At 47.5% G+C, this 24,870-nt stretch overlaps 1 protein-coding gene across 1 annotated transcript in view; it reads left to right on the top strand.

The window, feature by feature from the left end:
- The window catches only part of LOC119966019 (inactive ubiquitin thioesterase OTULINL-like), a 108,684-nt gene that overhangs the window by 74,636 nt on the left and 9,178 nt on the right, over positions 1–24,870 (top strand). Inside the window, exons 2-5 of the mRNA XM_038797161.1 lie at positions 8,357–8,513; positions 10,376–10,398; positions 10,495–10,586; positions 23,133–23,282. Coding sequence (XP_038653089.1) covers positions 8,357–8,513; positions 10,376–10,398; positions 10,495–10,586; positions 23,133–23,282 — 422 coding nt within the window. The remainder of the gene's footprint in view (positions 1–8,356; positions 8,514–10,375; positions 10,399–10,494; positions 10,587–23,132; positions 23,283–24,870) is intronic.

Raw genomic sequence — 24,870 nt, 5'->3', positions numbered from 1 at the left:
AACTACTCTTAACAGCGACTATCCTCTTGTACGTCTCACTACCAACTGGTGGGTGAGTCATAAGAACTAGGAGCAGGAGTAGGCCATTTGTCCCCTCAGGCCTGCTCCTCCATTCAATGAGATCATGGCTGATCTTTTGTGGACTCAGCTCCACTTTCCGGCCCGAACACCATTACCCTTAATCCCTTTATTCTTCAAAAAACTATCTATCTCTATTTTAAAAACATTTAATGAAGGTCACGTGATAGATCTCTAACACCACCTGCTGGTTGGAGGTCGCATTGCTGACTATATACAGAACAGTGCACAGGCATATCACCACAAGGATCTAAACAGAAAACTAAACCCACTTCTATTAGTATTTGTACTGTTCTCACTTTTTTATTGATCAGATTGATCAGTGGAAGGTAAGCTACACTACCTTTTGTAAATTGTTAAAATGTTGGAGAATAAAATTGAAAACTTGAAAGACCACATGAGGCTTTCTCGATGTATTATATAACCCCATCATTGTGAATAGAGTTTTTTATTTATTAGCTCAGTTTGTAGTATTTCAATGGATAGTGTTGGGACGGAGAACTTCAAATACTTCCCCGCTGACCTCTATTTCCATGTTAAAAAGTCTCACTTCAAGTAGTTTTGTTCAACAAAAGGCAGGTATAAACCAGAGCAATGTAGGAACACAATAGCAACATAGGCAAAAAGTATACAGGCTTTGTCTAATCATTAATAATTAATAATCCCTTATTGTTACAAGTAGGCTTTAATAAAGTTACTGTGAAAAGCCCCTAGTCGTTACATTCCGGCGCCTGTTCGGGGAGGCCGGTACGGAATTGAACCCGCGCTGCTGGCCTTGTTCTGCATTACAAGCCAGCTGTTTAGCCCGCTGTGCTAAACCAGCCCCTGACTACCAAGCATAACTGGGGACTAAGGTTCATCTCCTACTAAGGTTTCATTGTTGAACGTTTATCAGTCTCTCAGCTCAGACTGCCTCCGGGATGTTTTACATCCCTTTCCAAGTTGTTGCGATGGCCTATATATGTTGCAATATAATCTCTTTATTAAATTTGCCCATCTTTAAATGTGGGTGGCACGGCGGGTTAGTTTCCCGGCTTGGGTCACTGTCTGTATGGAGTCTGCAAGTTCTCCCTGTGTCTGCGTGGGTTTCCTTTGAGTGCTCCAGTTTCCTCCCACAAGTCCCGAAAGACATGCTGTTAGGTAGTTTGGACATTCTGAATTCTCCCTCGGTGAACAGGCGCTGGAATGTGGTGACTAGGGGCTTTTCACAGTAACTTAATTGCGATGTTAATGTAAGCCTACTTGTGACAATAAAGATAATTATTATCAAATAGGTGTACTTTTTTCCCACTTCCAAAGCACTTGGTTCATTCTAAATGTACATAGAACACGGCAGCATTGTGGATAGCACAATTAACAGCTCCAGGGTCCCAGGTTCGATTCCGGCTTGGGTCACTGTCTGTGCGGAGTCTGCACATCTTCCCCGTGCGTGCGTGGGTTTCCTCCGGGTGCTCCGGTTTCCTCCCACAGTCACAAAGATGTGCAGGTTAGGTGGATTGGCCATGATAAATTGCCCTTAGTGTCCAGAATTGCCCTTAGTGTTGGGTGGGGTTACTGGGTTATGGGGAGAGGGTGGAGGTGTTAACCTTGGGTAGGGTGCTCTTTCCAGGAGCCGGTGCAGACTTGATGGGCCGAATGGCCTCCTTCTGCACTGTAAATTCTATGTATCTATGTATAACAGCGCAGTACAGGCCCTTCGGCCCTCGATGTTGCGCTGACCTGTGAAACCATTCTAAAGCCCATCATCTACACTATTCCCTTATCATCCATATGTTTATCCAATGACCATTTGAATGCGTTTGCTGTCGGCAAGTCCACTACTGTTGCAGGCAGGGCATTCCACACCCTTACTACTCTCAGTAAAGAACCTACCTCTGACATCTGTCCTATATCTATCTCCCCTCAATTTAAAGCTATGTCCCCTCATGCTTGCCATCACCATCCGAGGAAAAAGGCTCTCACTGTTCACCCTATCTAATCCTCTGATCATCTTGTATGCCTCAGTTAAGGCACCTCTCAACCTTCTTCTCTAACGAAAACAGCCTCAAGTCCCTCAGCCTTTCCTCACAAGATACAGTAGTCCCCCTTTATAACGCGGGTGTTGGGGTCCAAGACAGCCACCCGCGTTGTATCCGAGCCGCGGATATCCATGATGGGGGTTTTAAATTTATTTAAAAATCTATGCTAGCGCTTCCCATTGTGAGTCTACGGGGGGGCGGGGGGAGAGGTCAGACCCCCGTAGACTCACAATGGGAAGCGCTAGCATAGATTTTTAAATAAATTTAAAACCCCAATCGTGGATCCAATTAAAATTTCAGCGGCCGGCTCACTTTGATCCGGAGAGGGAAGCTGCTCTCAGTGAAATCAGCCGGCCGCTGAAATTGACACTGCCCACTGCTCTCTCCCTCCAATCCAACTTTTAAGTTTTAATGTTTCTGATTGGAGGGAGAGAGCAACCGGCAGTGTCAATTTCTTTTTTTTTCCTCCGGCTTGCCCCCTCTCCCCCCACATCCTCCAACTAGACCCCTCTCCCCCCACACCCTCCGACTCGCCCCCTCTCCCCCCCCAACACCCTCCGGCTCGCCCCCTCTCCCCCCCCCAACAACCTCCGGCTCGCCCCCTCTCCCCCCACACCCTCCGGCTCGCCCCCTCTCCCCCCCAACACCCTCCGGCTCGCCCCCTCTCCCCCCCAACACCCTCCGGCTCGCCCCCTCTCCCCCCACACCCTCCGGCTCGCCCCCTCTCCCCCCACACCCTCCGGCTCGCCCCCTCTCCCCCCACATCCTCCGGCTCGCCCCCTCTCCCCCCACATCCTCCGGCTCGCCCCCACCCCACACCCTCCGGCTCGCCCCCTCTCCCCCCCAACACCCTCCGGCTCGCCCCCTCTCCCCCACACCCTCCGGCTCGCCCCCCTCTCCCCCCCCCCCAACACCCTCCGGCTTGCCCCCTCTCCCCCCAACACCCTCCGGCTCGCCCCCTCTCCCCCCCCAACACCCTCCGGCTCGCCCCCTCTCCCCCACACCCTCCGGCTTGCCCCCTCTCCCCCCCCCCAACACCCTCCGGCTCGCCCCCTCTCCCCCACACCCTCCGGCTCGCTCCCTCTCCCCCTCTCCCCCACACCCTCCTGCTCTCCCCCACAGCGTCCAGCTCGCCCCCTCTCCCCCCACACCTTCCGGCTCGCTCCCTCTCCCCCTCTCCCCCACACCCTCCTGCCCTCCCCCACAGCGTCCAGCTCGCCCCCTGTCCCCCCCCTCTCCTCCCCCGTCCCCCAACACCCGCAGGGCCCCCCTCTCTCCCCCAACACCCGCAGGGCCCTCCTCTCTCCCCCAACACCCCCAGGGGGGTCTCCCCCACACCCACAGGGGGGTCTCCCCCACACCCGCCCACACCCGCTCCCCCCCAACACCCGCCCCCCCCACCTCTCCCCCCCCCCCCCCCCAACACCCGCAGGGCCCCCCTCTCTCCCGCAACACCCGCAGGGCCCCCCTCTCTCCCCCACACCTCCAGGGGGGGTCTCCCCCACACCCACAGGGGGGTCCCCCCACACCCGCCCCCCTCCTCTCCCCCCCCCAACACCCGCAGGGCCCCCCTCTCCCGCAACACCCGCAGGGCCCCCCTCTCTCCCCCACACCCCCAGGGGGGTCTCCCCCACACCCCCAGGGGGGTCTCCCCCACACCCCCAGGGGGGGTCTCCCCCACACCCCCAGGGGGGTCTCCCCCACACCCCCAGGGGGGTCTCCCCCACACCCACAGGGGGTCTCCCCCACACCCGCCCCCCCTCTTCTCCCCCCCCAACACCCGCCCCCCCTCTTCTCCCCCCCCAACACCCGCCCCCCCTCTTCTCCCCCCCAACACCCGCCCCCCCTCTTCTCCCCCCCCAACACCCACCCCCCCCCCCAACACCCGCCCCCCCTCCCCCCCCCCCAACACCCGCCCCCCCCTCGGCAGTGTCAATTTCAGCAACCGGCTGATTGTTTCAGTGAGAGCAGCTTCCCTCTCCGGATCAAAGTGAGCCGGCCGCTGAAATTGACACTTCTGGCTGCTCTCTCCCTCCAATCCAACTTTTAAGTTTTAATGTTTCTGATTGGAGGGAGAGAGCAGCCGGCAGTGTCAACTTCAGCGGCCGGCTCACTTTGATCCAGAGAGGGAAGCTGCTCTCACTGAAATAATCAGCCGGCCGCTGAAATTGACACAACTGACAGTTGGGGTCCATCAGCCCCCCCGCGGTATATCGCGAACCGCGGTATTGCGGAGCGCGGTATAATGGGGGACTACTGTATTCCCTCCATAGCAGGCAACATCCTGGTAAATCTGTTTCCAATGCGTCAGAGGTTACAACAGTCGCTTTCGAAAGGAAATAGCAAATTATGAAAGAAGAGACTCTGTTCTTCTGCAATAATGTTCAAATATTTGGAACAGAATTCTGGAAGAAATTATCTGAAATGTCCTTATTAAGATACAAACCAAACTTGTGAACTTGAGTGATATGTTCTCATTTATGCAATTATACCTAATGTAAGTAGCTATATGTACTAGTGGAAAGTAAATTTGTACAGCGTTTCCATAGAATAGATTGTAGAGCGAGCTGGCCCTATTAACTTTGTGTCCTGTGAAGTAGGGTAGTTCAGCTCTGTTTAAATTTAGGTTGTTAGCTCGTAAACTGATCCCATAGATGGACAATTAACACAAAAGCATTTGGAAAGAAAACATTGGCACTGCATTTATCCGCATCGATACATCCCGTGTTCATTTGCCACTGCCTGCCAAAATTGTATTTTAATTTTAAGGGTCTGTTTTCAGTTCCTTTACTTCCAGTTACCTTTGAGCTACATGTGCTTACATTCCATGCATCTATAGTAAAATCTGGAAATTACAGACATCTTGGGCTATGGTATCAGCTGTCCTGTTTTGCAGGTGTTCTTATTTTCAAAATGGTCATTTGCATCCTGTTAGAAACCTTTCAGTAGAATGGGGAGTTCTTTAATCAGCATCCTTAGAAGCAGCGAAACTGTTCTAGCCCCGAGGGACTGGACCATGCAACAATAAATCCCATTTTTATAGCATCCTTAATGAGTTAAAAGGATCAAGGCGCTTCACAGGAGTGTGAGCAAAAATATTATGACATCGGTCCATAATGAGGATATATTAGGGCCAAAGACCATAACTTTAACTTTGATCAAAGAGGCAGGTTTTACAGAACGTTGTAAAGAAGGATGGAGAGAAAGAAAGGCAAAGAGGTTTCATGAAAAAAAATCCAGAGCTTTGCTTTCAATCCCAGAAATAATCTCTGCCACAATGAATGTCAGGTAAAGTGCTCACTATTCCACAAAAAATGTTTTTCTCAATACCTGCTGACCACACCATGTGTTTGTAAGTTGTAACAGAGTATAATGCATGACAGCAGGGTGACGCAGTGGTTAGCACTGCTGTCCCATGCGCCGAGGTCCCAGGTTCGATCACGGCTCTGGGTCACTGTCCGTGTGGAATTTGCACGTTCTCCCCGCTTACCACTGGCTGGGGACTAATGGCAATCCCACAATCCTTTAGGAGTATGAGCATGCTTGTTTGCAGGACAAGGAGCTGGAGGCGAAATATGGGTTGGGGTAGGGGGAGATGTTTAGGTATATGCAGGTCGGAGATTTCACTAGGAAGGAGATACAAAGCTTTCTGGTGGCACTGGCCTCCACACTGTTGGAGGAGGTGCTGATGACGGGGAATGGAGTAGGGGATGTTGGCGAGTCATGGGGCTTTTCTGGGAGAAGAGAAGGCACCACTGGAGGGAATTAAGACAAAGTGGGAGGAGGAGTTGGGAGAGAGCATTTTTCAGGGAGATCAAAAGGATGATTACCTTGTTTATATGGGGGGGGGGGGGTGAACGGCAGTTAGTGGGAGAGAGTTGGGAGGGGTTGTGGTGTGAGGTGCTCCAAAGGGTGAATGCCTCAACTTTGTGTGCGAGGTTGGGGCTGATGCAGCTGAAGGTGGTGTGTAGGGCACACCTCACAAAGGAGAGGATGAACCGACTTTGAGGAGGTAGAGGATGTTTGTGAGCATTGCGGGAGGGGTGTACTGCAAACCGCATTCATATGTTTTGGGCCGGTCCAAAGCTGGAGGAGTTTTGGAGGGAGGTCGTCAGGGTAATTTCGAAGATGGTACATGTGAGGCTTAAGCTGGGTCCTCTGGAGGCCGTATTCGGGGTATCGGATCGGCCGGGGTTGGACGTGGGTGCGGGGAGGCAGATGTTTTCACCTGAAGGCGGATCCTGCCGGGATGGAGGTCAGTTTCTCCACCCTGTGCCCTGGCGTGGTGGGGGATCTGTTGGAGTTTTTAATACTCGACAAGGAGAAATTTGAGTTGAGGGGAAAGATGGAAGGGTTCTACGATTCATGGGCTTTGTTTATTATGCACTTTCAAGAATTGGATGACATCGAACATTAGGGGCTGGTTTAGCAGACGGCTAAATCGCTGGCTTTTAAAGCAGACCAAGGCAGGTCAGCTGGAGGCAGTTGCGCCAGCACTTGAGGCTGGGGGCGGGGTCAAGGGAAATGCCGATTCAGGGAAATCACAGATTTGAGCCAGGGAGGTGGGATAGGAGTTTTCTGAGATGGGAGGAGAAGGGATTCAGGGCACTAAAGGATTTATTTCTGGAGGGCTTGTTTGCAGGACAAGGAGCTGGAGGCGAAATATGGGTTGGGGTAGGGGGAGGGTTCAATTCCTGTACCAGCCTCCCTGAACAGGCGCCGGAATGTGGCGACTTGGGGATTTTCGCAATAACTTCATTTCAAGCCTACTTGTGACAATAAGCGATTTTCATTTTCATTGCGGTGGGGGGAGGGGGGTGGATTGTTTATGTTGTTGGTGACTATGTATGAGGTGATGGTGGATTCCTGATCCCTTTTCTTTGATGTTTGTATTTAAAATGTTGAAGTTGGAGGTTTGTGGGAGGAACGGATTGTTGACCAGGGGATTTTCATTGTATTTGTTACCGTTGTTTGTTTGTGGGTGTAAATTTGGATGAAAATGTGAAAAAGGAGGAAAATAAAAATATATTAAAAAAACACTGATCATTTGAGTCTGTACATCTGTACCAGAGGTTCCAGGGGTGTCCCACCTCATCCTGCTGATTGAAACAGTAGGCGATACTCCGGGGTAAAGTGGAGCCTTCCGCCATGGAAATCCCGTTTCTTAGCAGCCAAGTGAGGGAGGCAGTATCACGATGGTAGGATTAGTCCTACCTGATTCCTGTCTCCGATATGAAAATCCGACCATAACTGGAGAGTCCAGACTCTTCACTTGGGTTTCTCAATTTGTGAAATTCTTGGAATCAGAAAGATATGTTTTGACACCCTGCAGGAGGAAGCCAGCACATAATCAACCTGGTATTTTGAACGTGCTGTCTTTCAGGCGATACATTAAACTGAAATGTCTTCTCGGGTGAATGTGGCACTATGTGAAGAAGAGTAGGAAGGTTTTCCTGGCCAATGAAATGAAATGAAAATCGCTTATTGTCACAAGTAGGCTTCAAATGAAGTAACTGTGAAAAGCCCCTAGTCGCCACATTCCGGCGCCTGTTCGGGGAGGCTGGTATGGGAATTCATAGATCATAGAATTTACAGTGCAGAAGGAGGCCACTCGGCCCATCAAGTCTGCACCAGCTCCTGGAAAGAGCACCCTACCCAAGGTCAACACCTCCACCCCATCCCCACAACCCAGCAACCCCAACCAACACTAAGGGCAATTTTGGACACTAAGGGCAATTTATCATGGCCAATCCACCTAACCTGCACATCTTTGGACTGTGGGAGGAAACCGGAGCACCCGGAGGAAACCCACGCACACACGGGGAGGATGTGCAGACTTCGCACAGACAGTAACCCAAGCCGGAATCGAACCTGGGACCTTGGAGCTGTGAAGCGATTGAGCTATCCACAATGCTACCGTGCTGCCTGCCTTAGTCTGCTTTCAAAGCAAGCGATTTAGCCCTGTGCTAAACAGCCCCTATTTATCTCTCATCCACGCATGCTCTAAAACAGATTATAATTTTTCTCATTGCTGTTGTAGAATTATATTTGCAAATTATCTGCTGCACAATAATAGTTATTACACATCAGAAATAACTCCATGACATGTAGCATAACTACGGGCATCCTGAAGACATGAAAACTGTTAAATAAATGAAGTTAATTTATTTTCCTTCCTCTTTCACTAAGTTACTGTGAAGCTTTTGCAAGGTGCATTTGCTCCCTTGTATTGAGCAAAGTTGGTTATTTTCTCTTCACAGAGGCAAAAATACACTCCTCAAGAGAAATGGTGTCCTGGATCATAGATTCTACCTGGAAAAAACTTCAGAATCCATTCATCGTTGGAATAATCGCAATAATGCTGAGTCCATGGTTTATCAGAAGACCATACATGTTAGTAAGAAATCTTCTAAAACGGTAAGTGTACTGCTATCATCTCCGTCTAAGTCTTCCCGACTGTGGAGAATCGGGACTGGACTCCACTCGCGTTGAGAGTTTGGAGTTTGTGTGGAGTTTGCACTTTCTCCCTGTGTCTGCATGGGTTTCCTCCGGGTGCTTCGGTTTTGCCCCACAGTAAAGATGTGCAGGTTAGGTAGATTGGCAATGATAAATTGCCCGTTAGTGAACAAAAAGTTAGGGGGGGAGCGGTATCTAGGTTACAAGGACGGGTGGAGGTATGGGCATAAAGTAGGGTGCTCTTTCCAAGGGCCAGTGCAGACATGATGGGCCGAATGGCCTCCTTCTGCACTGTAAATTCTATATCCCATGACCAGAAGCCCACCAAGCATTTGCAGGATACGGTCAGCAGTTTCAACAGCCAGGAGCCTGTAATATGCAGCTAGGGTGTGGGTTTAAATGAACTTTTGCAGCAATGCAAATCTCAGCCCTGGCACTCCAATCGCAAGGGGGACACCCCAAGTCGACGCAATTGCCACCAAGTCATTTCCTGTTTCTCCCTGAGGTCCAGGCATACATCTCCCAGCAAACCCACAAAGTTTCAAAAGTTTACTTATCTTTTTGCTCCCCCTCAACAGCCATTGTACCTGGGCTCCACTTGTAAATACCTGCACCAAATCACGTCCATGTGACTCCCAGCTGAGCAAGGTGGAGTGAAGATTTGGATTTCGAGCTGTTAATCAGTTTTAAATAGATGCACATCGTGGATTTTCATGGTGCTGCCGGCATCGACCCATTGAGCATGGCAACAGGTCTAGCGTCAGGCGCCGATCCCATATTTGGCACATCCACCTCCACAGGTCCAATTGTTGCGCTCTGTTGTTCTCTCTATAATCTCTCTTTTTCTCCCTTACTCTCACCCCTATCTATATCTATTTTACTATCACTCCTCTAGATCATCTAGTAATCCTGTTGTGTCAGCTCCTGAAAGTCATTGATGTGTAGCTCCTCATACCTCTCTTGCTTCAAAATTCGACACACCTTTCTTGAAACCATGTAAACCTCCCGTTACAATGGCAGGCGACAACAGTAACTTGAGTAAGTTTATTGCTTTAAACTTATGACTACCAATCTTGAACATCTGTATCTAGAAAGTTATTAAAAGAGAATAATTCCTTTAAACCTTTTGTGAAAACAAATAAATTATTGATACGGATATTAAGCTTGTAATATAAGTGCTGCCCTATTTTAAACTATAATCCCAAACTTTTATTAATTGATTGATTCATCAGTTTAGAATGATTTTATCAGTGGTTTAAGTTTGAGCATCATTAAAAAAAAACCTGTACTGCCCACCAATAGGTGTTTATCATTTTTTCATAATTTACAGCAGATTAGAATTTTTTACAGTAATTAGCAGATGATGTTTGATAGATTTAACTAAATATATAAGCAATAAAGCAACTATTATTTTGCATATTATCACAGGTTTGTGAGGCGGTTCTGTATGATTTAGTTGGAATACTTAGTCACATATTCACTGCACCAAAATACTTTTCACAATCCTGTACACTAATTTTTAACTGGTGGTTCTGAATTTTGGAATTCTATATTTATAAAGCTCTCCATGCAATGCATAATACCTCTTGGAGGACCTAGAAAGGATAGCAGTTCTTTAATCCGCCTCCTTCATTTAGGGTGTGCCATTTGATAGCAGATCTCAGAAAATTGCCATGTTGCGAATTGTCAGCATTATTGCATGACCATTCACCTGTCCACACACGGTTCTATTGCACTAAGTTTGAATTGATCTGAAATCATGGCAAATGTTTTGTATATACTTTTTGAAGCTTGATTTTTTTTCTATCATTTTACCATTACAGGCTATTTAGGACAAGAAACAAAAGTAAGACATTTTTAAAAATCATTTATTACTTTTACGTTGATTTTGTTCCATAAATTAAGCAGTGGAATAATATTTTTGTGCCTTATTTTGGTTCAGGGAACATTGCTGTTGGCCCTTTGACAGATGTTTTAGAATATGGAAAAATCGAATGGAAGGGAGACACCAAACAAGCTGAACAGATGAGAAAGGTAAAAGTCATGCAAGTTATAACTATTGAGACACCTATTATAAATAATGTGTTATTATAAATAATGTGTTATTTAACAATATTTGTGCATTTGCTCCTAATGAAAATGGATAGTTGCAACCTAGCACAATAATCTCTCCGTTCCAGATTGTCTTGAACTTTCTAGTTAGAATGTCATGTAACAATTAATTTTGTGTTCTATTTTCCAAGTTCTATACTGTTTAGTTTTCCTCATCCACTCAGGACTTCCCACCGGTAGAACAACTGAGATTGTCATCTCTTCTTTCAAAGTGTATTAATACCAGTAATTAACTTTGCACTATCCCGTACATAATATCTGGACAGAAGGTTTCTCTTGCTTGCCTAACTGTTTGCCCAATTGCTAATACCGTTCCTTGGCCAAGGAAAATATAGTGTAGACAGCCAATTTCTTCAGTTTTTCCTGTTGGTGGGCAAGAGCTGAGGATTTTAATCAATGTGTTGATATTTAACCTAAAAATGGGTGGATTTGGGTTGGTTGGGGGGAATTAAAGTTTCAAGAATTTTGTTGCAGACCTAACCACCAGCTTCAACATCACTATTTTTGCCTTTTAACAGGCTGGAAGATGGGTTCCAAGTGGTTCCAAGGAAGTGGGATGGAATTTTAAGTATTACAATGAGAGTAAAACTTCAGCATTGTTCAGTTTTTCAACTTTAACTCTAGTTGGCTAGGTTTGCTGAATTACACAGGAAGGATCACAAACCCGTAGAACACTGATTTAAGGTGATTGGCAACATGAGGATTGTGAGAATCTGGAGCGGGATTCTCCCCTAACCGGCACGGCGGCCCGTGCCAGCGCCGAGGAGTGTCGTGAACCGCTCCGGCGTCGGGCCGCCCGGAAGGTGCGGAATCCTCCACACCTTCGGTTACTAGGCCGGCTGGGTTGGCACCGCACCAGCTGGCGCCGAAGGGCTTGGCGCCGATGGACCTCTGCTGGCCGGCGCACGTTGGCAAATGCGCAGGAGCGCAGGCGATATCCCAGCGCATGCGCAGGTTGGTTCTTCTCCGTGCTGGCCATGGCAGATCGTTACACCACCGCGCGGAGGGAAAGAGTGCCCCCATGGCACAGGCCCGCCTGCGGATCTGTGGGCCCCAATCATGGGCCAGGCCACCGTGGGGGTCCCCCGTGCCCCCCTGAGGACTCTGCAGGCCGCCCGCAGAGCCAGGTCCCGCCGGTACAGACCTGGTGTATTTCAAGCTGGTGGGAGCCGCTGAAAATGGCCGGCCACTCGGCCCATCACGAGCCGGAGAATCGCTGGGGTGAGCCGCTGCCAACGGCCCCCGACCGGCGTGGCGCGGTTCCCGCCCCCGCCAAAAAACCGGCGCCGGTGAATCCGGCAGCTGGCATCGGGGCGGGATTCACGTTGCCCCTGGTGATTCTCCAGCCTGGCGGGGGGTCGGTGAATCCTGCCCCTGGAATTCATAGTCAGAGAATGTGGTGGAGGCAGATAGCATCAAATGAAGAAAAGACAGGGGCATGGGACTAGGTGAGTTGTTCCTGCAGTAAGCCCCTTCTTCAGAGAGCCAGCACAGAAATGACGTGTTGAATGGCTCCCATCTATGCTGTAAGCATTCTTATAGAATTTTATAGAATTTACAGTGCAGAAGGAGGCCATTCGGCCAATCGAGTCTGCACCGGCTCTTGGAAAGAGCACCCTACCCAAGGTCAATACCTCCAGCCTATACCCATAACCCAGTAACCCCATCCAACACTAAGGGCAATTTTGGACACTAAGGGCAATTTATCATGGCCAATCCACCTAACCTGCACATCTTTGGACCGTGGGAGGAAACCGGAGCACCCGGAGGAAACCCACGCACACACTGGGAGGATGTGCAGACTCCGCACAGACAGTGACCCAAGCCGGAATCGAACCTGGGACCCTGGAGCTGTGAAGCCATTGTGCTATCCACAATGCTACCGTGCTGCCCTCCAGGAAATCTGGCAGTTTCATCGAGGTGGTGGCAGGGCAGATCCTGGAGGTAAGCGCTTTACACTTGCCCCTGAATACAAAGAACAATACAGCACAGGAACAGGCCCTTCGGCCCTCCAAGCCTGTACCAATCATTATACCACTCTTGGCCAAAACTCTCAGCACTTACTTATGCCGTATCCCTCTATACCCATCATGTCCATGTGTTTGTTGAGCTGCCCTTTGAACGTCGTTAATGTATCTGCTTCTACAACCTCCGTGGCAGCGCATTCCAGGCACTCACCATCCTCTGTTTTTAAAAAAACAAACCTGCCTCGCACATCTCCTCTAAACTTTGTCCCACGGACCTTAAACCTATGCCTCCTGGTGACTGACCCTTCCACCCTGGGAAAGAGTGTCTGCCCATCTACTCTATCCATGCCCCTCATAACCTTGTAGACTTCAATCAGGTCGTTGCTCAACCTCCACTGTTCTAATGAAAACCGTTCGCGTCTATTCAGCCTCTCCACATAACTAACACCCTCCAGACTGGGCATCATCCTGGTAAACCTCCTCTGCACCCTCTCCAACGCCTCTACGTCCTTCTGTTAGTGTGGCGACCAGAATTGTGCGCAATATTCCAAGTGCGGCCGTGCCAAGGTTGTTTACAACTGTAGCATGACTTGCCAATTTTTATACTCGATGCTCCATCCAATGAAGGCAAGCATTCCGTATGCTTTCTTGACTACTTTGTCCACTGAGTTTGCCACTTTCAAAGATCTGTAGACCTGCACGCCCAGACCTCTCTGGCTTCCAAATTCCTCAGAGTTTTGCCGTTTTCTGTATATTTCCCCTCTATGTTAGACCTACCAAAATGCGTTACATCACATTTGTCTGGATTAAACTCCATTTGCTATTTCTCTGCCCAAGTTTCCAACCTATCTATATCCTGCTGTATCTTCCGACAATCCTCAACACTATCTGCCACTCCACCAATCTTGGTGTCATCCGTGAACTTACTAATCAGACCAGCTACGCTTTCCTCCAAATCGTATATGTATACTACAAACAACAGAGGCCCCAGCACCAATCCCTGTGGAACACTAGTCACAACCTTCCATTCAGAAAAACACCCTTCTCCTGCTACCCTTTGCCTTCTGTGACCGAGCCAGTTCTGTATCCATCTCACCACCTCACCTCTGATCCCGTGTGACTTTACCTTTTGTACCAGTCTGCCATGGGACACCTTGTCAAAGGCTTTACAGAAGTCCATATGTGAACAACATCCACCTCATCAATCATCTTTGTCACCTCCTCAAAAAACCCAATCAAATTAGTGAGGCACCATCTCCCCTTCACAAAACCATGCTGACTATCGCTAATGAGCCCCATTTGTTTCCAAATGGGTATAAATCCAATCGCTGAGAATTCTCTCCAATAATTTACCTTCAATAATCTACCGATTTAATTTCCTGGATTATCCCGGCTACCTTTCTTAAAACGCAGTACCACATTAGCCATTCTCCAGTCCTCTGGGATCTCACCTGTAGCCAACGAGGATACAAAGATGAAACTCTGAGGAGCCTCTGTGATTAGTAACAACCTACCATCCCCTCCCCCAGAAACCTCAAATCTCACCATGAGGCTTCCAGTTGAAATCGCTTATTGTCACGAGTAGGCTTCAATTAAGTTACTGTGAAAAGCCCCTAGTTGCCACATTCCGGCGCCTGTCCGGGGAGACTGGTACGGGAATCGAACCGTGCTGCTGGCCAGCTTGGTCTGCTTTAAAAGCCAGTGATTTAGCTCAGTGAGCTAAACAAGCGCCAGTCCCAGCCCCAGCCCCAATTCCTCCCGCCTGTGGTGATCTTTGTGAGGGTTTTCCAGGATGAGAGGCATAGTGATAACAAAGATATATGAAGCTCTTTTGAAGAACTAAACTAATTTTATTAACACTAAATTTGATTTTGACACTTATTCTGAATAGTAAACATACATGTAAGAATTAAACTATATTCACTAACACTATCTCTATTTACTAATTATAACTATTATATCTTAACTACAATATGCTATGAATCTTATCTTCAGCTCCAGTCTATTCTCCTCCCCTTAGCTTAAGAGCCAGTGCGATTTATAGTACTGTCTTTTAGCTCCCTCTAGTGGCTAGGCTTAACATAACATTAATTCTTCACATGCGTACATTTGTATAATGTCACATCCCCCTTTATTTAAGAAAAATGTTGGCTGTACATTTTCTTGTTTACAGTATTGTACAGCGTATCAACAATGATAGACCTGTCCTGGTCTCCCAATGCCGACAATATAGTTAAGAAAGCCACCAATGACTCTACTTTCTCAGAAGACTAAGGAAATTTGGCATGTCAGCTACGACTGTCACCAACTTTTACAGATGCATCATTGAAAGCATTCTTTCTGGTTGTTTCTCAGCTTGGTATGGTTTCTGCTCTGCCCAAGATGGCAGGAAACTACAAAAGATCATGAATGTAGCCCAGTCCATCACGCAAATCAGCCTCCCACCCATTGACTCTATCTATAATTCCCACTGCCTCGGAAAGGTAACCAACATAATTAAAAGTCTCAAAAAGTTGGTTTACAGGTGCAACTGGTGATTAAGAAAGCAAATGAAATTTTGTCCTTCATTGCGAGAGGGATGGAGTTTAAGATGAGGGAGGTTATGCTGCAATTGTATAAGGTGTTAGTGAGGCCACACCTGGAGTATTGTGTTCAGTTTTGGTCTCCTTACCTGAGAAAGAACGTACTGGCGCTCGAGGGTGTGCAGAGGAGATTCACTAGGTTCATCCCAGAGCTGAAGGAGTTAGATTACGAGGAGAGATTGAGTAGACTGGGACTGTACTCGTTGGAATTTAGAAGGATGAGGGGGGATCTTATAGAAACATATAAAATTATGAAGGGAATAGATAGGATAGATGCGGGCAGGTTGTTTCCACTGGTGGGTGAAAGCAGAACTAGGGGGCATAGCCTCAAAATAAGAGGAAGTAGATTTAGTACTGAGGTTTAGGAGGAACTTCTTCACCCAAAGGGTTGTGAATCTATGGAATTCCTTGCCTAGTGAAGCAGTTGAGGCTCCTTCATTAAATGTTTTTAAGGTAAAGATAGATAGTTTTTTGAAGAATAAAGGGATTAAGGGTTATGGTGTTCGGGCAGGAAAGTGGAGCTGAGTCTACAAAAGGTCAGCCATGATCTTATTGAATAGCGGAGCAGGCTCGAGGGGCCATATGGCCTACTCCTGCTCCTAGTTCTTATGTTCTTATGTTATGTTCTTAAGGACCCCACGCACCATGGACATACTATCTACCACCTTCTACCGTCAGGAAAAAGATACAAAAGTTTGAGTCAACTGACTCAGGAACAGCTTCTTCCCTGCTGCCATCAGACTTTTGAATGTACCTACCTCGTATTAAGTTAATCTTTTCTCTACACCCTAGCTATGACTGTGACATTACATTCTGTAGTCTCTCCTTCCTTCCCTATGTACGCTATGTGTTGTCTGTATAGCATGCAAGAAACAATACTTTTTACTGTATACTAATACATATGACAATAAATCAAATCAAATCAAAAGAACTAATGTCAGATTTACAGATCTAATCTATTTGGAGGTTGCCTATGTCTTGTAGATCTTAATGTTACAACAGTGTTATTTGAATTATCTGGTACATTTCATATATAACTTTTGGAAAGTCATTTGTAGGAAATATGAGTTGTTGACTCGTAGTAGCTGATTCTGTGTTTATTTGAGTTTCAAGAAGTCGCTTCTGTTTCTACGAAAAATCTTTCCAGATTCTGTTCTGATCACATATGATCTTGGTGTGAGTTCCTTAATTACTTTTGCAATGTCCATCAATCCACCTTCAGGATTAAGAATGTGTACAATATCACCTTCTTTGAGTGTAGATGGTGGTTTGGAGTTTTAATCGGAATACTTATTTTGCTTACTCTTCAGTTGCTGCATTTTTTTATGCACGACTTGTTCACCTTTGTTTGGAACTATTAGAGTTGGTAACGTAGTAGGTATTCTTCGTCCCATCAATAATTGTGCTGGAGAAAGCCCCAATGACAATGGTGTAGCCCTGTATGCTAAATCAAAATCCTTTCTGTCCTCCATAGCTTTTTGAGAAGCTGCTTCACGATTCCCACCCCTTTCTCAGCTTTCCCGTTGACCTGTGGGTATAGTGGGCTAGATGTTACATGTGTGAAGTTATAGTCATTGGCAAATTGTAACCACTCCAGGCTGCTAAAACATGGTCCATTGTCTGTGACCACAGTAACTGGTATGCCATGTCTGGCAAATAAATTTTTTGTTGCCCTGACAACTGAATGCGTTGTTGAGTCAGATAATTTGATAACCTCTGGAAAATTTGAGTAATGGTCAATGATTATCAGTCTTGAAAGTAAAATATGTCCATGGCGACTTTAGTTCATGGTTGAGTTAGTTCGCTTTCCACCAAAGTCTGCTTACATTGTGCCGGTTGGTGCATTTGGCATATCCAATATTGCTAAATGTAGTTGTCTCTATCCTCATTGATTCCCGGCCAATACACCAATTGCTGTGTTCTTCTTCTACATTTCTCACAGCCTTGAGGTCCTTGGATTTCTGAGAGAATGTCTTGTCTAAGACATGATGAAATTACAATGCGGTCCACTTTCAATAGAAAGTCGTCTATGATTGTTGGGTCTTCTCTGGTGTTGGAAACGTTTGCACATTTTCCTTTAGGCCAGTCAGTATATAGACAACTTGCTGAAGTGTCGTATCTCATAGAGTTTCTGCGTTGATTATTTGTAGTTTAGCATTGACAGGTAGCATTGGTGTGATGAAGTTGGCTTGTGCTTCAATAACACGATTATAACGTCAACAACTATCCTCGTGTGTTAACATAGAACAGTACAGCACAGAACAGGCCCTTCGGCCCTCGATGTTGTGCCGAGCCATGATCACCCTACTCAAACCCACGTATCCACCCTATACCCGTAACCCAACAACCCCCCCCTTAACCTTACTTTTTTAGGACACTACGGGCAATTTAGCATGGCCAATCCACCTAACCCGCACATCTTTGGACTGTGGGAGGAAACCGGAGCACCCGGAGGAAACCCACGCACACACGGGGAGGACGTGCAGACTCCACACAGACAGTGACCCAGCCGGGAATCGAACCTGGGACCCTGGAGCTGTGAAGCATTTATGCTAACCACCATGCTACCGTGCTGCCGTGTTGTGGCTCTGGATAACGTATCCGCAAGTACTAAAGGCGAGATTCTCCGCAAATGCGGAGAATCGTAAAGGCTGCCGTGGGACAGGCCGTGACCCACGGCAGCCTTCACGCCCACATCCGGGGCCGATTCTCCCCCCCCGGGCGGGGCTAGGAGCGCGGCCCCGTGTGTCACGGCGGCGCGGCCTGCTGACGCGGCCGATGACGTCAGCCGCGCATGCGCAGGTTGGACAACGCCAACCCATGCATGCGCAGTTGCCATCTTTTCCCTCAGCCGCCCTGCAAGACGTGGCGGCTTGATCTTGCGGGGCGGCAGAGGGAAAAGAGTGCGTCCGTTACGGACGCACGGCCCGCGATCGGTGGGCACCGATCCCGGGTCTATGCCCCCCTTGGCACGGCCGTGGTACTACCGTGCCAATCGGGCCCCCAGATGCCCCAAACGGTGCCCGTTTCACGACGGCAGTGAGCAGGTGTGTTTGCTGCCGTGTTGAAACGGGCGTGAAGGCCCGGCCGCTCGGCCCATCGGCCTCGGAGAATCGGCGCTCGCCGTAAAAAACGGCGAGCAGCGATTCGTGGCGTGGGTCGGGCGTGGGGGGGGGGGGGGGGAGAATAGCGGGCGGGCGTGAAAAGTGTCGGGAGGCTCTCCCGCTATTCTCCCACCCGGCGTGGGGGGGCGAAGAATCGCGCCCTAAACCTTTCGAACCAGGGAAAGAGTTGCATCTACTCCAATAAGTGAGGATTTTGTGTCATCCACAATTTCAAAATCAAGTGGAATTTTAATGTCATCACTCTGAACCATTCATTGGTGGCTTGCTCACTTGCTTTACAGAGGTTGATGGCTTCTTTTAAAGTTAAGTTAAAGTTAAGTTTAGTTTTCTTAGTAAACATTCCCGCATTTGCTCTTCAAATATGCTGAACACAATTTGGTCATGCAGGATTGATTCAGTAATTCAGGAATAATTGCAAGATTGCGCTCGGAGCCTCAAATCAGGTAGAAAAGAGTCAAAAGATTCCCCTTTTCGCTGCACCCTTTTTTAAAACATGTATCTCTCATATACCTCATTGACCTGTTTTCTTTTGCAATGAGAGTCAAATTTTTCCATTACTTTCGCATACATATTTTTAGCTTTCTTTGCTGAGAAATCAAATGAGTTAAAGAGTTCAAATGCCTGCAGACCTGCCAGATTTAGGAGGAGAACTCTTTTCCTAGTGTCAAGAACTGATTCAAGCGCAGAGGCAGAGAGATAGACTTCAAACTACTCTTGAAGTTTTTCCAATTTAAACTTAGTTTACCCGACATATTGAAGTTATCTGGCTTTTGCACAGCATCCATGTTGGTCTTTGTTTTTCTTTGTTCTTTGCAGATTTTGAGATGTGTAACGATGTGCTGATTTATTTTCTTTCTTTCTTACTGCTTGCTTTTCTGGAATACACTCTTGGTACCATGTGGTGACCTTTGTGATGGGTTTCCAGAATGGAAGGCGTAGTGATTACAAAGATACACAAAGCTCTTTTGAAAAACAAAACAAATTTTATCACCACTACTAAATTTGATTTTGACACTTATACATGTGAGAATTAAACTACACTCACTAACACTATCTCTATTTACTAATTATAACTATTATATCTTAACTAACTCTGCAAAGACTATGCCCGGGATTCTCCCCTACCGGCGGGGCGGGGGGTCCGGCGGTAGGGGGTGGCGTGAACCACTCCGGCGTCGGGCTTCCCCAAAGGTGCGGAATTTCTCCGCACCTTTAGGGGCTAGGCCCGCGCCGGAGTGGCTCCTGCTCCACCGGCCGGTGTGAACGGCCTTTGGCGCCCCACCAGGCAAGGCCGAAAGGCCTTCGCCGGCCGGCGGAAGTCCACGCATGCGCCGGTGCGTCAGCGGCTGCTGACGTCATACCGGTGCATGCGCAGAGGAGGAGGTTCTCTTCTGCCCCCGCCATGGTGAAGGCCATGGTGGGGCAGAAGAAAAAGTGCCCCCCATGGTACAGGCCCGCCCGCTGATCGGTGGGCCCCGATCGCGGGCCAGGCCACCGTGGGGGTACCCCCAGGGGCCAGATCACCCCGCGCTCCCACCAGGACCCCGGCGCCCTCCCGCGCCGCCAATCCCGCCGGCGCAAGACGTGCTTTGATTCCCGCCGGCAGGAACGGCCTGTCAGCGGCGGGACTTCGGCCCATCGTGGGCCAGAGAATCGCCGCGGGGGGGCCCGCCAACCGGCGCGGCGTGATTCCCGCCCCCGCCGATTCCCGGGTGGCGGAGCATTTGGGCCTGTGAATCTTATCTTCTTCAGCTCCAGCCTAATCTCCTCCCTTTAGCTTAAGAGCCAGTGCAATTTATTGTAATGTCCCATAGCTCCCTCTAGTGGCTAGGCTTAACATAACATTAACTCTTCACACGCTGTACATTTGTATAATGTCACACCTCCCTCTGCTAGCAGGCCCAAAATATCCTCTTTCCATCCCCACCATCAGGGGTCTGTTTTTTTCCCCCCCAACCATCAGGACAGGATTGTTTAGATTACATCTGAAATGTTAACTCTGTTTCTCTCCACAGCTGCTGCCAGATCTGCTGGGTTTATCCAGCATTTTCTATTTTTATTACCATCAACCCACTGTTTTATTTAAACTTCTCCTAAAGCCCCATCACCCAGGCCTCTGATCTTCCCATCCCCGCCGCCTAAGACTGGCTTGAGAATAATATTCAGGACTTGCTGGATTTTCAATTTTTGACTGTTGAACGAATACTATAAACTACCTCTGTTGTGTTGCAATTACACCCTTGTGCAACAGAGGTGCTGTTCTGCATTAACACTACTGGCTAAAGGATGTAATTACAGCATGACAAGTTTACCTAAATGTTTTCCATTATAGGTATGGGCAAAGCAATTTATAGTTTAAAATGTTGATATGAAAGACATTGTTGCTCGTTCTGTTTTTCTCCTCTAAATCTGCTCGGAGCGTCCTGACGACCTCCTCTGTGCCTCGCAATTGTGCCAAGCAGGACACAATTGCCATCGGCTTACGTGCTTTACCTAAACCTTTCTTGTGAATTTCAGAAAGGTTCTCCCACCAAGTATGCCCTATGCTCCCGGGACCTGTCTCCTCATTCAAACAAAACTCACTCCAAAGGGGCCATCCTTTCCCTTTGAGGTACTTCCTGAGTTCCAGCTCCCAAACGGGAAACTGACCTACTCTGCCGCTGTTGGTCGTTGTGACCACGAACTGCTCTGGGTTCATGAGGCGTTCCATTGCCTGCATGGCCATTTCTTTTTCTCCTATGCTCTCTTAAATTTGGAACGAGGGATAATAAGGCAATGCTATAAAATACGGGTACGGCTTTCGCTATGTTCCGAATTATAAACTCCCGACAGTTTGTCGCAACAGAAGTCTCTCGGTTTTACCTTACAACCCTGTTAGTTACGCACGCAAAAACACACTTCCGAATTATGAGGATTGATTTGAAATACTTGAACACTTGTGGTTTTTCCTTTTCCCAATTGGATTTCAGATTCAAATTTCTGGGTTCTCTCGGAGTGGGGGGGGGGGGGGGGGGGGGGGGGGGGCACTTCTAGTCGAGTCCCACCAGAGTCGCCATTAAATGTTGCTCGTTCTGGGTGAGTGTGCTTTACACTCAATTTGGCTCTGTTTCGTTCCTTAGCTGTGGAGTCGCCAGGTATTGTTAAGATACCGACACAAGTTTCAAGTTCAAGTTCAAATCAATAACTCCACACACCAGTTAGTAAGTTCAAATAAGATACGTTTATTATAATACAGTTATCTACTAATCATGCATATAAAACTATAAGACCAGGCTAATCCTACCAATAATAGGCCAAATACCTATCTGGATAAGGGGACTGCTGGATCATGGAACAACGGCCTCTAGCTTTGTCCTGGGTCCGCAGGCTTTCAGTAGTTATGGACTAAAGGGGGTCAGGAGTGTCTACTCTCGTAGCGTGCGTTGTATGACACTTACGTGATGGCGGCTGCTGTCCAGGCCTCTCCTCAAGGTTCTTCTGCTGCAATGGTGTTCTGCTGGGAGGGCTGGCTGGTCAAGGAGAGGCTGGCAGAGAGAGAGAGCTGGGGTCGGGGTCTCTGTCTTATACCTCTCTCAGGGTCTCGCGCCCACCTGGGCAGACCCTCTATACACTCTCAATCGATTGGGTCTCTTCCCAATCGATTGATTTGAATTCCCCAATAACGGGGCAATCCCTCGATCACTGGGCGGTTCTTGGGACTTATTGTTTTGGACTTCTCTTGGCGGCGAGAAGTCTGGCCTTCCATTCAATGAATCGCTGTGCGTTAACTTGTTTCCATTGTACCTGGGAATCACCCGGTATCGCCTCATTAGTATGCTAACTTGTTTCCTTTCACAGTGCTGTCTGGTTTCTGCAGCAGTCAGAACTGGTTTCTGCAGCAGTCAGAATACACAAGCGCTTTTGCAAGCTGCTTGCTTTTGCAACATGTCCATTTTCCCTGCATTTCTTGTAATCTTCCATTTTGTGTTGGGCAGTGGCCACCCCAGGTGGCTACAACATGCAGACGTAAGATTGCATCTTTCTTTCATAGTCCCTGCACTAAGTGTTCCACATAACAAACCGAACTGGTTAAAAAAAATGTTTTGTCTTCACACCCATCCTAAAATTATAGGGAGAAAAGTTTGCTCACATAATTTCCACTCTGCAGAATTGCATCAGTTCACTAGGGCAGAGAGCACAATGGGTTGCTGTCTGTGCGCTGTTCCTTGATGGTATCTTTGAAGAAACCCTCGCACATCACACAGGTATCAGCCTGTGATGTGCCTCGAGAGATGCTACACAAACAAATCTCTCCCTTTAAGTCACAATGAGCTGTTAATAAAACAAATTGCTTTCTAACATTAAGAGCATTCCTTAATGATTCTCTTAGTGAGTGTAACTAACAACTATGTAAAATGTAGAGATGCAAATTATCAGGAAGGATTATGCTGTGGATTGTGGTGTTACATCTGACCTGAATATTGGATGTGATCTATGTGAGCAGTGATTTATTATTATTATAAAGTGACACTCCAGTTTGTAGCTTATGTGATTAGAATATAAGAAAGTCTTGTATACAGGAAAGTCTTATTCATTTGTAAGTGTAACATTATCGATATAGATCTTCAAATCCCTTAATATGATGAATACTATATATTGATTTGACCCGGTCAAATCCAGAATATGACATTTTGATCTTAATGTGGAGTATCTTATCACTCAATATAAAATTACAAGCATTAAACCTGATTAAAAATTAAACTGTTTGCTGTTGATTTGCAAACTGTTCATTGCATGAATCTGTTTGTGTTCTAGGCTTACGAAGATATTTATTTGGCGCATGGTATTAAAAACATGCGAATAATCAGAGGAGATAACTACTGTGCATTGAGGGCAGTTTTATTTCAGATTCTCTGCCAGGGTATACCTCTTCCATCATGGTTGAGAGAACAGGATGTAAGCAAGGTAAATTGATGTTTGTAAACTATATGCAGGCCAGTGCACAACTGTTGCAGTCAATCTGTTGAAGCATTGAAGGGTTGTCAAATGCATATTTTTTTGTCATTTTGTACGAATGCAAAAAAGAATGTTACTTTTCATGCAGCCTTTGGGCATCCTAAATGATGCTAAACCGGTTTCTTGTTTAATGTTTTTATTTGGAATACACCACATTTGTACTGTGGAAGAATGTAATGTAGTGTTGTGCAGAGGTAAATCTGTGCTATCTCAAATATCAATTTATATTCGACCTTTTACTTCCTCTTTTCCATCTGTCACTGTTGAAGTCACCTCTTCTTAGCAATATTGGACCTAAAAGCTCAGAGCACTCTAAGTAAATAGGAAATATCAATGGCTGCCACCACGGATTAGAAAATCACAGTGGTAATAGTGGAATATGGTGCACTATATATAGCTATGTGTCACTTTAAACACACAAAATGTTAGAAACACATGGCAGGTCATGAATCAACTTGAACAAGAGAAATAAAATGTCTTGAGCAGCCTTATTTTTAATTTAAAAACATTTTTTAAGTACCCAATTTGTTTTTTCCCAATTAAGGGGCAATTTAACATGACCAATCTACCTACCCTGCTCATCTTTGGGTTGTGGGGGTGTGAGACCTACGCAGACACAGGGAGAATGTGCAAGCTCTAAATGGATAGTGACCCGGGCGAGGGGGGGGGGGGGGGGGGGGGGGGGGAAGAGGGAATGTTAGCCATGATGCAGTTGATTAGGAAGAATCAAAATGCTTAATTGATAAATGTGCTTTGTATTGTGATGCAAGTATGTTGGTGCACTGAACTGGTTCAGCATCTTTCCCAAGGCTCTGACACAAAGGCCAGATTCTCAGGCCTCCCTGCGCCATGTTTCTCGGTGGCAGGGGGGCGGCCCGCCATTGGCCGGTGATGGGATCTTCTGGTCCTGCTGCTGGTAATGAGAGTACCCATTAAATTCACACCCACCCCCCCCCCCCCCCCCCCCCCCCCCCGCTGCCGAGAAACCCTGTGAGGGTGCATTGCTGGTGGGACCAGACGATCCCGTCAGCGTGAACAGCCGGTAGATCTCGCCCGAATAAAGTGATTCTGCCTATTGGTTGTGAGGAACTGAAGTTTGTTTCCACCTGATTGCCTTTGGTGATCTGAGATACGTGTTGGGAGTCAGCTGCATTAAATAAGGTAAAGGTGTTTTTAAACATAGTTATATAAAATCTGCGATGTATTAAGAACTTGGAATCTGTGGTGCTGCAGTAGCATTAATATCAACTCGCACAAAATGGGATATGAACCTGAGGGCTTTTAGACATAGGCCGGGATTCTCCCCTACCTGGCGGGGTGGGGGGGTCCCGGCTTAGCGGAGTGGCGCCAACCTCTCTGGCGTCGGGACTCCCCAAAGGTGCGGAATTCTCCGCACCTTTAGGGGCTAGACCCGCGCTGGAGTGGTTCCCGCTACGCCGATGGCGCCAAAACCGGCGCCAACGGCCTTTGGCGTTACGCCGCCCGGCATCGGGGCTGACCGAAAGGCCTTCACCGGTCCGCGCATGTGCCGGTGCAT

Source organism: Scyliorhinus canicula, chromosome 5, assembly GCF_902713615.1.
Source record: "Scyliorhinus canicula chromosome 5, sScyCan1.1, whole genome shotgun sequence".
NCBI lineage: Eukaryota > Metazoa > Chordata > Chondrichthyes > Carcharhiniformes > Scyliorhinidae > Scyliorhinus > Scyliorhinus canicula.
Note: the sequence above shows the minus strand (reverse complement) of the source record. Positions and strands in the feature narration are given on the sequence as shown.